Source organism: Protopterus annectens, chromosome 9.part0 (genome assembly GCF_019279795.1).
Source record: "Protopterus annectens isolate FY-2018-M chromosome 9.part0, PAN1.0, whole genome shotgun sequence".
NCBI classification, from domain to species: Eukaryota; Metazoa; Chordata; order Ceratodontiformes; family Protopteridae; genus Protopterus; species Protopterus annectens.
Window position 1 is genome coordinate 1392132172 of NC_056743.1, and position 14958 is coordinate 1392147129.

General features: G+C 41.8%; 1 protein-coding gene across 1 annotated transcript in view; it reads right to left on the reverse strand.

Annotated features, from left to right (window-relative positions):
* Positions 1 to 14958, reverse strand: part of PPP1R11 (protein phosphatase 1 regulatory inhibitor subunit 11) — a 289425-nt gene that overhangs the window by 130487 nt on the left and 143980 nt on the right. The window contains exon 2 of the mRNA XM_044084354.1: positions 2215 to 2323. Coding sequence (XP_043940289.1) covers positions 2215 to 2323 — 109 coding nt within the window. The remainder of the gene's footprint in view (positions 1 to 2214; positions 2324 to 14958) is intronic.

The window sequence follows — 14958 nt, forward strand, 5'->3', positions numbered from 1 at the left end:
ACCCCTTAGCAACCTGAAGGAGATGGACAAAGCCCTGTCACTGTATTCTGTTTAAGACATGTTTTGTGCACCATGTAATTTCTTGGTGAGAAACCTCTGTGGTCTCTTCAATTGCTGCAGGTGTCTGGTGAGGTACATGCAGAAAGGAGCATTGTACTCTATTGGTCTGATGAGGGCAGAGTATAATGGAATTATACCATCCTTAGATCTGGATGCAATGCCTTTACTTATAAGACATGCCACACAGGAGGATTTCCTTACTACTGTGGATATATGGTGATCAAAGTTCAGATTGCTATCAACCAGAGCACTCAGATCACGTACCACTGGGTCTACACTTAGGGAGGTGCTGTCTATAACGTAATGAGCATAGATGTCAACTTTCCCAATGGGAATAATAATGCTTTATTTTGCAATTCGCTTTAATCCATGGCTTTCACACCAATCATTTGTCTGTGTTAACCCTATCTGCAGTATATTAACATAGTTGGGGCAACTCTGTGATTGCTCCCAATTTGCACCTGTTGTAAACTTGTTCAGCCACAGGCTGTCCAAGTTTGCCTGGACTTCTGAGAAATTTCAAACCGTAAGGGGCCCAGCACAGAATCCTCCGATATGCTACTGGTGACTAGTCTTTTGCTAAAGGTGAATTCATCAACTTTGACAGCAAGTCTCCTGTTGGCAAGCCAGCTGGCTACCCGTCCGATAATGCAGAGGGTCAATTCCCAATTGGGAGAGTTTGTCTAGAATACCCGAGTGGGGGATTGTGCCAAATGCCTTGGCTAGGTCAAGATAGGTGGAATACACTACCACACCCTCGTCCAGGGCCTTCTATGTGAAGTGGCTAGATTAAAATCATCTCTTCCAAAATCAAAGGCCATTGCTCTCTCCCAGGAAAGCAAAGGACTATTCTCTGCAGATCAGAAGGGAACATCCTCCAAGTGAAGTTTAAAGTATCTTGGATCTTGTTCATAAGAGAAGATCGTGAGAAGGGGAGACTGAACAGCACAATGGAGAAGTGCTGTTAAGTCCTGCTGTGGTAGTTCTTTAAATTCTCACCTTCATCAATGACACAAACTCAGGAAGAGGACTGAATTACAAGTAGTAATAATGTGGTTACTCTGTAGGGTTGTTATGTTCATGCTCCATGATACAGTGATGAGAACGGGTCAAAGACCTCAGAGTAGAGCAGTGATGCTGCTTCCCAAGGTCGACAGCAGTCATCTGATGTTTTCTCACCTTCCCTGAAGTTGTACTATGCAAGGCTCATTGGGAGAAAGGCTCTGGAGTAGACCCAGGATAAGCTAGAGAAATCAGACCGTCAAGTTTGCCTAGAAGCCACAGGGTATTCCCACCCCAAGACGAGCTGAGAAGTCTGATCTGTATTGCTCAAACTTCTGCCATGACAATATTCTTCAGGACAATTGCTTTAGCAAATAAATCAGAAGGGGGGAAAACTTTATTTATATAATTTATATCAGCAAATGCTTAACTTGGTGAACGCTGTATAAATAGACCCAAATATACCGAAAAACCATAATGCCGAACACACGGAACAGCAATTTCTTCCCCGGGGGGGATCGCTGCTCCGTAAAAAAAAAACAAAAAAAACCCCAAACAAAAAGTGGGGGGCTTCGCATCCCTGATGTGGGGGGCTGTGCTCACCACACACCCCCTCTACATAAATATACCATCTCAGAGATCGCACCACAGTGGAGGAAATGGCAAAGTCCCGAAAACGGCCCACTGATTTTTTTACCCTGGGAAAAAATTGCTGTTCCGTGCTTTCGGGATTTCACCATTTTGAATAAAATGAGGTGATTAAAACAGCATTTGCTGATTTAATAGGAACCTGGAAAAAATGTATTTTACTCTACTGATAAAGTTACGTGGGTCTGCCACTGCACAGCCTAAGTAGTTATCCAAATACTGACTAATGCCCACTTCTGATGACCTACTACAGGAGTGGTGCAAACTAATTAAATAGGTCTCAAAGCAACAAAATTGAGGATTTCTTCAATGGTCAGTTTCATTCTTCTGACAAAACAATTTAGCATCAAATCAGTTAAAATGACCTCTGAAGTTTAACTCCGTGTCATAAATCATATACAATCTACAAAACAAACAAACTGTGCTCTAAGAACAGGTGAAAGTTGAAAACTGCTTAAAATCAATCCTTTCCAATCCTTTCCAAACCATAAGGCTCTCGCTTACATTTTGATGAGCGTCTCCCAAGGTGCTCATTGTCTACTGTGTCACTTGACCACTCAACCTTCTTCTCATTTCTGCGCTTACGAAGGCGAATTGTGAGGCTGCGGCCCTCCTATTAAAAACAAACAGAATAGGTTAGCCAAAGCTGTTTTAATGCAGACAGCCAGCTGGATGACAGGGAAAAATACCTTAGAGTAAATGAGCAAAGAAAGACTGCAACATGTCATTTAAATGGACTTTGCACCCTGCATTGAAACAATATTCACAAAAAACACAGCTGTGTTAAATCACATCTACAACATATTCTTTCTACAGCTAGTAAACCAAAATAAACTTTCCTTAAACTAATTTCATAAAAGCTGTACAACTTTCCTATATGGCAAATATGGTAATCAGTCATTCATTTTATAATTATCTGCTTAATTTGATGCGGAGTCGCAGAGATGTTAAAGGTTATCCAGGCAAGATTCGCCTGAAGAGGACAACAACCCACCACTGGATGCAAGCACACATACTCCCATGCCATTGCACACCTACAGCACTTTTTTGGGATGCGAGAGAAAATCATAGCGCCTGGCAAAAACTAATAAGGATGGCATCCCAGCCAAGAACCAAACTGGAGAATCAGGCACTAAGTCAGCAATGTTAACTAATGCACCATGAAAAATTCTCTTTACTACTGTAAATATGAAGAGGTAAAAGCATTTGAGAGCTGCCCCATACTAAGCACCCTGTACAAAAAAAAAAATGTTTAACGGCAAAAACAGCCATTACCGAGCATCCAAACTCTGCAAAGGAAATCAGATGTTACTCTTCCAAATACTTGCAACCCTCTTCCCCCATCATTAAAAACAAAGCAGCACTGACCTAGACACTAGCCTCAGGATATAACCACAGCCCTTCTATTCAAAGAAATTTCTGAATGGAATGATATCAAATGATTCCACCACAGAATACAGCTAATGAACATAAAAAGACATGCCAACTTCATCTTATACTATAAAGAAAACCATGTGCCAACACACAGCTTTAGCTTCAACATACAGTATAACAGCTCCAGTTTGCATGCTGCATTGTTTTTACACAGTACTATTTTAAATTCAGTAAAATAATGTTCACTTACCAATAACTGCAATGAAGGATGATTATGTGTATACTAGGCTAATAACTACTAGGGCCCTTACAAGTGTAGCCATACCATCCAAATGTGACCTACAAATTTGATTTCTATAGGGACGATTTACTGACTGCCTCTGTCCATCAAAGACATAGGTACCACACCAGGAGAGAATTTCTGATCAAGTGCAATTTGGACCAATGGATGGACAAATAGGGATAGGGAGAAATTCTGTTTCACATGGATGGGGAGCCTATTCCTGAAATTGAATTCTCTTGAGAAAAATATCAGTCTCTCCAACATGTCCTATTTATGTAGCAAGCAAAATTAGGTCTTTTAATCTAGTAGTTCTAATGACGTTTGTTTTGTGCATGTGCAGAAAGTTCATCAAAACATGGTAAAGTGATGCCTTGTATGCCAGGCAAAGATCACCCCCAGAAGTCTATATGATACACAGTAAAGAAACAGGCTTTGTGGCATGCAGCAATGTGTCTGGTCAGGTATATACTGAACGGGGCATGATGAGGGCAGAGTACACCAGTATGATGACCTCACTGGACCTAGATGTCATGGCCCTGCTTACAAGTTGAACAACATAGGATTTTCTTACTACCTTGGACACGTTAGTTCTCGGGTCCCTGACTAATGAAATCAACTTTTAGGACCGTTTTTACTGATGACGCAGTTCCCAGGATGGCAGACTTCCCAGAAGGTATTATAATTAATTTCTTTGAGTTTTAAGCCATGATTGTGACACCAAGAGCTTGTAGTACCTTTCTAAAGGGTGTTTTTGTCTTGGGGGGATTCAATGACTGCTCCCAGTTTGCAATCATCTAATCTGGCTTTGACATCCATAAAAAAGATGCTAAAGAGGAGTGGGCCTAGCACAGAGTCCTGAGGACTCCACTGGCGACTGGTCCCTTTGTAGAGGTAGCCTCACAGACCCTAACCTCCCAAATCCTATCAGTGAGCTAGATGGCTATCCACAGTGTTATAAAGGGTTTTATACCCATTTCCATAAGTATGCTAACAATGCCCAAGTGGGGTATTGTATCAAATGCTTTAGCCAGATCTAAGTAGGCAGTATCCACTATTTTTCCCTCATCCATTGCCTTAGTGACATTTTCAAAGAAGTCCATCAGATTCAGTAAGCATGGCCTTCCTTTGACAAAGCCAAACTGAGATGAATCCAATGTCTGGGAGGTCCTCCTGTCCATGTTGATCATTTACATGATAATTATTTCCATGTCTCTGCAAAATTAGTCAGACTAATGGGTCTATAGTTTCAGGGATCTGCCTAAGTCTATTTCTATCTCTTATAAAAGAGTTAGAAATATTAAGGATTTAGTTGTTCAGAATTTATTTGTTCTTCCCAGTGAATCTCTTTATTAGTCCCTTTGTTAACCTAGGCACATCTCCATGTGGCAAGTGTTCAGTGTGTAATCATGTGGTAAGAGTATTTAATAAAATAAATGGGATTCATTTCAAGCCTACAGCTATTTATTCCTGTACTACGAAGGGAGTAATCTACTGTTTGTCCTGTCCCTGTGGACTTTTCTACATAGGGGAAACTAAAAGGGTTAGATTACAGGAACACATAAGAAAATAAAAACTTGGATAGCCCAGTGGCTTTGCATTTTCATAAGTCACATGCAGGGTCACACACTGACTTACAAACTTGTATTTTAGAACACGTTTGTGTCAATGATGTTGTTTTGTTAAAAAATACGCTGCTGTTTAAAGAGACAGTTTTTATACTGAAGTTTGGCACATTGTTTTCTCAGGGTCCGAGGAAAGAAGTTGACTGGAATGCTCTTTTACAATGAAATACTAATTATTTTATTGCCTTAATTGTTTTATTTTTTAATTGATGATGGGCGATATACTTTGCTGTTTAAATGTGGAGTTATTCTCATCTTGTATCAACTCTGAGAAAGGCTTGTTTGCCGAGGTGCTAGAGCATTGCACATTAAATTTTATTCATGAGCAACTTTGCAGTTTGTTTTCACTAGCCTTATTGTCGTTTGATATATAGTTCTGCTTTTTTGGTTGCTTTTTGATTGTTTCGTGATCTGTTGAAGATCCTCCCTTATGAAGGGGTGGGTGATTGTTGCAGTCCTCCATTCACATGTTCCAGGTGAAGTCACATTTTAAGACTGTTCAACAGGCATCCTGGGATGTTATCAGGGCTCACTGAGGCAGTGATCTTAGCTTTAGTGAATACAGCAAATACCTGCTCCCTAAGTTATAGTTACAGGAGTTATGTCTGATGGCATTTTTAGGGATGGTTGGGGGTGAAAGAGGGGTAAAGTTGGAAGTGAATTTATCTGCCAACAGGTTTACTATATTGCCATGCTTGTTGAATGTGGCACCATGAACCACCAATTCAGCACACTGCTGCATGCTGCCCTCGAGGTTTCTGACAGCTGTAGAAGGCCTTATGGCCATCTTTCACCTGGGGGGGTACATCTTAACCTCAAAGTTGGCTTTGCTTGACCTAATTAGCTCTTTTGTCTACTTAGTGCGATGAGAATTTTTATCTTTATGGGAATTAACCTTCCAGATTTTTGCCATAATTGTTTCCCTTTGATGTACATACGGTTTAATATGGGATGCCACCAGGGTGTTTTTTCCCTGGGGATAATCATGGGCCTATTTCTGTTAGGTACAGAGACCTCTATGCAGACATTGAAATAGTTGTACAGAATTTGAAAGCAATTTGGCATAGACTGCTGTGTTCTCGGGGTTTGGAGGGGCACTGAATTTTAACTAACCATGTCTTAATGAAAGGTAATTCACCTCAAAACAGTTCTCAACTGTTACTGGTTTTAATGGGATTACGGAGAGGATTTTGATTTCCAAGGAGACAGCTTTACTGTCGGACCTTACCAGGAAGGACGAGACATTGGGGGATGCAGCATTTTCCTATATTTGTGAGCATGAGGTCAAGTATGTTGGAGCCTCTAGTGGGCATATTCACTATTTGGTCAAGAGTGCAGTCCAGGAATCTCTCTGCCTGTTGATTTGTGGCTGTGTAGCATTCCCATTCTATGCAGGGGTAATTAAAGTCTTTCATAAGTAGGGTGTTAGGCTGGATGTAAGTGTCTCCAGTACGACCAAGTATGCATTAAGCACTTCTTTGGACATGGATGGTGACCTATAGCTGGCTAGGATACAGTACAGGATTTTGTCTATAGAGACTAGCATGTTGAGGAAGTCCAGCACATCATCCTGTTTGATCACACTAGAGGTATATGTGTTACTGATGTATAATGAGACACCTCCACTTTTAGCCCTTGTTTGTGCAGCTACTGGTCTAAAAGTGCGGAAGACACAAACTTTGCATTGCCAGGGTACTCCCTGCTGCTTTAAACAATGTCTCGGTAACTGCACAGATGTCTATATTCTCAAATGTGTGGAAGACTTACAGGGGGTTTAGTGTTTTTTTTTTTCCTCCAAGTTATTTATTTATTTAGGATCCTGGCATTAAGGATAACAGCATAAGGTTCAGTTTATTTTGTTATGTTGGTAGGTTTGTCAATTTGGTATTACCTAAAAAAGACAGTATGGGGCTGGACAGTTTTAACCTGTACTCAAAATCTTAGAGGGGAAAGATGCAGAGCATTCTTGGCAAAGCAACATGGTCTGTTAAGGTCCTCCCATGCTGACAAATACTGGATCCCCTTAGAATGACACCAGAAAGACGGCCAGTTGTTGAAATCAATCATTTTTTGCTCGTACTGTGGCATCATCCTCTGTAATTGGTATATGTTGCTTGATGCTAGGGTCATACCAACCTGACATGCAGTCCGAAAGCTCCACATCTCTCTTCAGATACAATCATACTGGTACCTGTGGTGTAATGACCTGACTGCATGCGTGATTTTGTGGATCCTGACTCCAGATAACTGTTAGTTGCCTATTTTCTCCTTCAGCCCGGTTAGAGGGACATGAGGGTAATGAAAGTGTTTTTGCTTGCCTTAGCATTTTAGTGTTTGGGGCTCCACTGAGTGACAGTACTTGTAATGTTGTGGTTCTTTTGGACTGCCTTTGGACTTGCTGAGTCATAGCTTTGACAACGGGTGGTCTAGGCAATCTTTGTTGTTTAGGAAGATTGCTTTTAAGTGCCTTAACATACATTAGGTTACATGTGCATTCTGTGCTATGTGAGGTGGGTGTTGTGTGCATGGTTTTGACAACCAGAAATGCACTTGTGTGAGAGAGTTTAGCCTCCAGTGTCACTGTGTAAGCATACCTCTTGCATACTGTCTGCTTCTTTAAAGATTAAGGGTCTGTCAGTAAACATGAGACAATTGCTATATTGTCTCAAGATGCCCATATCCACCAAGCTGGCTAAAGAGAATTTAGAAAACTGCATATCCACACTGTCCATTTCTTTGACTGGTGAGCTATAAGGAGGAGGTGCACTGGGTTTACAAGGCTATGAAGTGTGCTTTGATGGTGCACACTAAGAAGGGTGCTTTACTGGAGCAGATTATGATAAACAGTACTAAATTCTACCAACTTTAAGGTTTACATAATAGTGAATTCTACGAAATCTGCAGGTATTGTCACTCTATGCACACCTAGCTTGTCGGTGCACAAAGCAATTGCTCTATACTGCTTCTTCACAGGGTACAGTTTTATGGACCATTCTAGAGGGAAGCTTTGTTTTCTAGGTGTTTGATACTGTACAGGGACTGCCAACCCATGCAAACACACAAAATTTATAGCGGCACAGGGAGGGGAAAAAAACTAACCCATAAAATTATTACACTACAAGTCCTTTTGTGCATTTCCCAACTGAGATAGACCAGGCAAACACCTCCTGCCACAAAATAAAAAAAACAGTCCTCTAATGTAAGAGATGCACGAGTTCAATGGAAAGCCCTTGATGAAGGCAATTTCATGGCAGTCTTACAGCAGTAATAGTGAGTGAAGAGCAATTTTTTAGGAAAAAGTAGCAATCACTCAAAATAAGTTAAGCAAGTGTGATTTAGCAATCAAAGGTACTCAACTCTCCTGGAAGGCACCGGATACAAGTAACACACTTCTGGAACACAGGCTAGGACTTGAAGCTTGCTGAGCTGCAGGAAAGTGAGCAGGATACTATATTTAGTAAAGGGGGTAGCTGTAAACTCCTACAAAGCTCACTAACACACACACACAAAAATGCTGACTATATGAATACAATGATCCCTTTTCAGGCTACTATTTCTTCAATATAAGGAGAGGGCAATTACTAACCAATCCATGACATGGTGTCTCCACCAAGAATCTGTACTTGGTTTATCTGACACCATACCACCATCCTGTATACACCGCTGTTCAAAATTAACATGCTTTATTATTACAGCCTTCTAAAGTCGGATTTGGAGACAATATAAGAACTCTGCCTTTAGCCTCTAAATCCAAACTAAATCAAAACCGCTGACAGAAGTATTACCACTGCCTGTCTGAATAACAGATTCCATTCCCATTCATGGACAAACTCACTTAGGTCGCAAGAATTTTGTTTCAGCAAATTTAGGACAGTATTTTAACCAAGGTGCCCACTCAATTAAAGGCTTTTACACAAATCACTAAGAAAAACAAAAGCATTTGTCACAGTCAAATGTTTAAATAAAATGGACCTGAACTTAACATGCAACTGACAAAAGAATGCGACAAATAAGACGTAGTAAAATATAACTAGCAAGCAAGACAACAATATTTCAGTAAACTCAAAATGTCAAGTTACACAATATTTACAAAGCAGTGGGCAATATATTTTTTTGTCAGTCTTTATACATATGCAAAGTATTAACTGTGGTTTCTTCTTAGTAAAGCTAGGCAACGAACAGTGTGTATTTCAAGAGCAACTACAAATTTCTGGGATTCAAAAACGCATACCAAACATGCCGCACTATATGTTAGCCTATATTCTAAACATGATAGAACTACCAGTTATGAATAATATTAAATAATTCTTGGAATCCTTTTTTGTCATAATTGTTATGGCTTTTTGTAACTTTAGGTCAAATTAGGGAAAATTCTAATAACCATTTTCACACCTGTTCAATAAGGGGCTTCTTTGCGTGTGTGCTTGTACTGCGTTTGTGGAATACTTCATGAGCAGAGCTGGTTACTGACTGCTTACAGCAGATTTGCAATATAATAGAGAAGGCAAAGGCTTACTGCAGTTAATGTTGCACAACATCTTAACACGATGTTCTATGTATAAAATGGCCTTAGAAAGCCAGGAGAAGATGGTTTGCCAATACACAGACAAACCCACTGGCATGAAACAAAAAAAATTGCTCAGATTTTTCCTGACAGGTTTTGTCTGGTCCAAATAATATCCGAGCTGTCTATGTAAATCCAAGGTGTGAAGAACTTCTCTCATTAGTAGTTTTTGGAGACGGGCAAAAAGAAAAAGATGGATGGACTGATTCAAGGACAACTTATTAACCAAGTTGGGCATAAAAGAAGGAATGGTACAAGAGACTACCTTTCCTTGTGAAAAACCAAAAAAAAAGGAGAAACTGCCATGAGCGCTTTAAGTTCACAGACCATTTTTGGCAGAAGCAAGAGCCGGCAACAGAGTCTTCAAGTACAAAGTTGTAGAGAAGAAGAAAAAGCAGGCTCTAAAGGGAACAAAGTCAACTTTTCAAGAACAAAATTAAGGTCCCAAGGAGGACAGACATGATTTTGTGGAGTCCTGATATGAAAGATGCCTTTTAAAATTTGGCTGACTTCAACACTACAAACCAAAAGTGGATTCAAAAAAAGGGTCTAGGTCACGCTTGAATGAACAAATAGAAAATCTCTTCCATTTAGTCACATATTTTCTACTAGTGGGTTTGTTTGGCCTCTTGCAAAACTCAAACCATGTCCTCAGAAAACTGGTGCTTGAAAGGAATCAAAACCCTATCACCCAAAGTGTCAGTTGAAGGATAGACAACTGAAGGTGGATGAGAAATCGCTTTGTCTAGTGCAACTAGATTCATTCTAGCAGTTATCTTTTAGTGATTGCCTTTGGCCAGGTGAAACAAATGGGTGGAGCCACTACTGTCTGGGCCAAAAGGGAGTCACCAGCAAGATTTTGGGTGCCCCATGTGATCTTGTGCAGGACCTGTAGTAGTGGAGGAAAAGGTGAAAGTACAGTTTTGTACCTACCATAAATGTAGATGTTCGAGTGCTAATACAGCTGCAGTCATAACAGATGGGTTTTCCTGCCATCAGGCGGGTCCTCGGTCGGCCGAATTCCAAAGTCTAGGTCCGGCGTCGGTTATCGTTGTTTCTTCCCTGACGTCAGTGTGACAGGGGTATAAAAGAACCAGCCAATGCCATTTTCTTCAGTTTTTCTTGCCCCAGATGTCAGGTGCCCCCAGAAGGAAGGCAAAACATAAATTTATGTAATAATGCAAATGCAATATAATCAAAAAACAGTAGTTGCAAGCAAATACACCATAAAAGAATACCCCAATGAGGTTGTATGAGGAGGTGTTAGCCATTAGGCCTGTCCCAAGAGGGGAAGGAGGGAGGGAAACCTGGACTGCAGCTGTATTAGCACTCGAACATCTACATTTATGGTAGGTACAAAACTGTACTATGTTCATCGTGCATACAGCTGCAGTCATAACAGATGGGTAGAATCCCAAAGCTAATAAATAAAGGGGTGATAGGCACTAGGAGGAGCCAGGATGCCCTGCAAGACTGCAGTGGCAAAGCCCGCTCTAGTTTTGGAGTACAATGGTAGGTGATAGTGCTTGGAGAAAGTATCTACAGAACTCCAAGTGGCTGCTTCCAAAATATCTTTGGTAAGAACCCCCCTGAGGAAAGCTGCAGAGGTAGCTGTGGCCCTCGTGGAGCGAGATCTGATGCCTGTAGGTACAGCTTTACCATGAAGAGAGTAACAAAAGCGTATGCAGTGGGCTATCCATTTTGAGATTGTCTGTTTGGAAATAGGCTTCCCTTGAGCACCTGCAGCATAGGACACAAAGAGTTGCTCTGATTTTCTGAAAGGCTTTGTTCTGTCTAAATAATAACGGAGCTGTCTGTGAATGTCCAAGGAATGTAGTAGTCTCTCCCCTTTGTTTTGTGGATTAGGGTAAAATGTAGGTAAGTGGATAGCCTGATTCAAGGCTACCCTGGATACTACCTTTGGCATAAATGAAGGATTGGCTCGTAAGGAAACTCTGTCCTGATGGAAAATGATGAAAGGCCATGAGGGCTTGTAGTTCCGAAACCCTGCGTGCTGAGGTGATAGCTAGAAGGAAGGCTGTTTTCCATGACAAATATTGCAGATCTGTCGAAGCAGCTGGCTCAAAAGGAGGCAGGGTTAGTTTTTCTAGAATGAAATTGAGGTCCCAAGCAGGTACTGGTTGCTTCCTTGGGGAGTTTATATTCTTAGCCCCTCTGAGGAACTGTCTTAAGAGAGGGTGAGAGAATAAAGGAGTATCAGTGTTGTACTCTGCAGAAATGGCTGAAGCATGGATTTTGATGGAGGAGAATGAAAGTCCACTGCTTAGCAGCTCGGCTAGATACTGTAATATTTGAGGTAAATTCAGTATTCCAGGATTCTAACCCTTTTTCTGATTCAAGGCACAAAACCGTTTCCATTTTGCGGAGTAAGCATTTCTAGTAGAAGGCCTTCTGGCCTCCAAAATGACATCCTGCATCTCCTTGGAGAGTAGAGTCTGCTGTGAATTTAAGGAATCCTCCATGCGGCTAGATTGAGTGTTTTCAGCTGACTGTGAAGAGTTTTGAAGTTGTGCCGAGTCAGTAGAAGAGGCATTAGAGGCAGGATCCATGGTAGGGAATGCGTCAGGCTCCTCAGGATTGGGTACCAGTGTTGTCTTGGCCAGTCTGGAGCAATGAGAATAATCTTTGGTCTGTCTGCTCTGGCTTTTAATAGAACTTTGGCCAGCAGTGGAAGAGGTGGAAAGGCATAAACCGTCATCGTTGTCCAACTGAAAGAGAGTGCGTCCACTTTCCAGGCCTGTGGATGAAAGGTCCTTGAGCAGAATTTTGTCAATTGGTAATTTCTGTGGGTGGCAGAGAGATCTATGCCTGGCCTTCCCCATGCTTGAATTATTGTAAAAACTTGAGGATGCAACTTCCATTTGTGTGGATTTGTCATATTTCTGCTCAGGTGGTCTGCCAGTGTGTTTTCCTTCCCTGGCAGGAATTGTGCTTGAAGTTGGATTTGCAATTCCAGAGCCGTGTTTCAAAGGGACATGGCTAGTCTGCACAGGGGGTATGAATGAGTTCCTCCCTGTGTGTTTATGTACCACATCACTGTGGTGTTGTCTGTCCTTATCAATAGCTGGCCTGGATGCAGTAGGTCTTTGAAAGCCATAATAGTATTTATTACTGCTAGCATTTCCTTTTGATTGATGTGTAGGTGCTTTTCTTTTTGTGACCATTTGCCCTGAATGCACCGATCTGTCATGTGCGCCCCCCCAGGCGTAGTCCGAGGCGTCTGTTGTGATCACTTGATTTGCTTGAGGCTTGCAGAATGGGAGACCTATGTTTCTTTGGCATGCTTGAGCCCACCACAGAAATTCCTTTTGAAGACATGGAATCAGTGGGTATGATTGTTTCCAAACTGTGGCTGTGTTGAGACCATAAGTTTTTTAGGTACCATTGAAGTTTCCTCATATGCAGCTTTGCACATGGGATTAGCAGGATGCAAGATGCCATGAATCCCAGAGCCTGCAGGATTTTCCTTGCAGTCAGCCTGGTGAAGGTTGCCAGTTTTCTGAAGTATTGAGTTAATTGCCCTTGTTTCTCTGGCGTGAGGTAGGCCATCTGGGTGTTTGTATCCAAGCTGACACCCAGGAAAATGATTGTTTGAGAGGGTATTAGTCTTGACTTCTTTTTGTTGACTGTGTATCCCAGAGATTTCAACAAAATTATTACAAACGCCAGGTGTTTCAGAAGAGTGTGTTTGCTGTCCGCTTGGATTAGGCAGTCGTCCAAATATGGGTATATTTGTATCCCTTGAAGTCTGCAGAAGGCAATTACTAATGCCAGGCATTTCGTGAACACTCTGGGTGCAGTAGATAAGCCAAAGGGCAATGCAGAGAATTGATAATGGGATGAACCTGCAAGAAATCGGAGGTATCTTCTGCAATCTTGTCTAATTGGGACATGCAGGTATGCCTCCTTGAGGTCCAATGTTACCAGCCAAGACTCCTTGCCCAGCATGGGAAGAAGCTGCTGTAATGTGAGCATCTTGAACTTTGGTACGAGTAAATATGTGTTTACGATGGATAGGTCAAAAATAGGTCTCCAATCTTTGCCCTTCCTTGGTACCAGGAATAGTCTGGAATAAAAACCTTGACCCTGTTCTTGTGCAGGTACCTCTTGAATAGCTTTCATGTCCATGAGATCTGAAATTTGTTTTTGTGCCTCTGCCCTTTGATTGTGTGGCAGGTTTGGCATGCCTCTCATTTTTGGAAGGGTGTGAAAGTGGAATCTATGGCCTCTGTCTATAATGTCCAGGATCCGTTTGTCTTTTGTGACAATATGCCAATTTTTCGAAAATAATGCCAGTTTTCCACCTAAAGGTGCTGCCATTTGAGCTTTGCTTGGCATGCAAAGGGGAAAGTCATTGGGTCTGCTTTCTGAATGGCTGTGAACTATCCTCACCCCCTCTTGGTGTACGTGTTTGCCATTGTCTGCCTCTAAATGATTCTTGAGATTGCCCTCTACCCCTCGGGCGCCTGTATCTACCTCTTTGAGGTCTGTCCGTGGCTGGAAAGGACCAATTTTTTGAAGGCCAATTTCTACTGAAGCGTGGGAGTTGTACCTGTAGGAAATCTTTCACTGTTTGCATAGATTTTGCCTTTTCCTCCATTTTCTTTAATACCTCCTCAGCTTTAACACCAAAAAATACACCTGTTTGAAGAGGTGCATCTAGTAATTTAGCTTTGACATGATCTGGTAAGGTTTGCTCTTTGAGCCAAGCATGTCTAAGTATGACTGATCCTGTAACAGCAGCTCTACAACAGGCCTCTAAAGCATCAAAATCACATTGCAAGGTATGTTTACCCACTTGCTCTGCACTATGCAATAAATCCTGCAACTCCTTCAAGTCTGGTTGTTCAGGCTGTGACATTTTGCTTTTCAACTGAGATAACAACTGTTGATGCTTTAACATATGGAACTGATAGTTTAATGCCCTCATGGTTAAGGTGGCCGAGGTGTATACCTTTTCCCCCCACCTTTCTAAAGCTCTGGAATTTCTCTCCGAAGGTAATGGATTTTTGGCAGTGGAGGCCTTAATTCCCTTGGGACCCTGTGAAATAGTTTCCGGGTCAGCCGCATGGCTTTTGTATAGGAATTGGTGTGAATCAGGAACCCGGTAATACCGGTCAGGCTTGACTGGAGCTGGAGGTAAAGAATCTGGGTTAAGGCTGCCCTCTGAATACATATCCTCTAGTATGTCTAAGACAGGAGGTATAGCCAGAGGCCTGTGCTGAGGGAGCAAGAGGAAATCCCGGAGCCTTTTCTTGGAGTCTGAGTACTCTTGGCCTTCCCAGTGGAAGTGTTCCCTCAAGATATGCAAGGTTTCCCCAAAAGAGTAATCCTCAGGGGGGGGAGACAGAGGGAATGGACTCCTCTGCATCAGAATCTTCAAA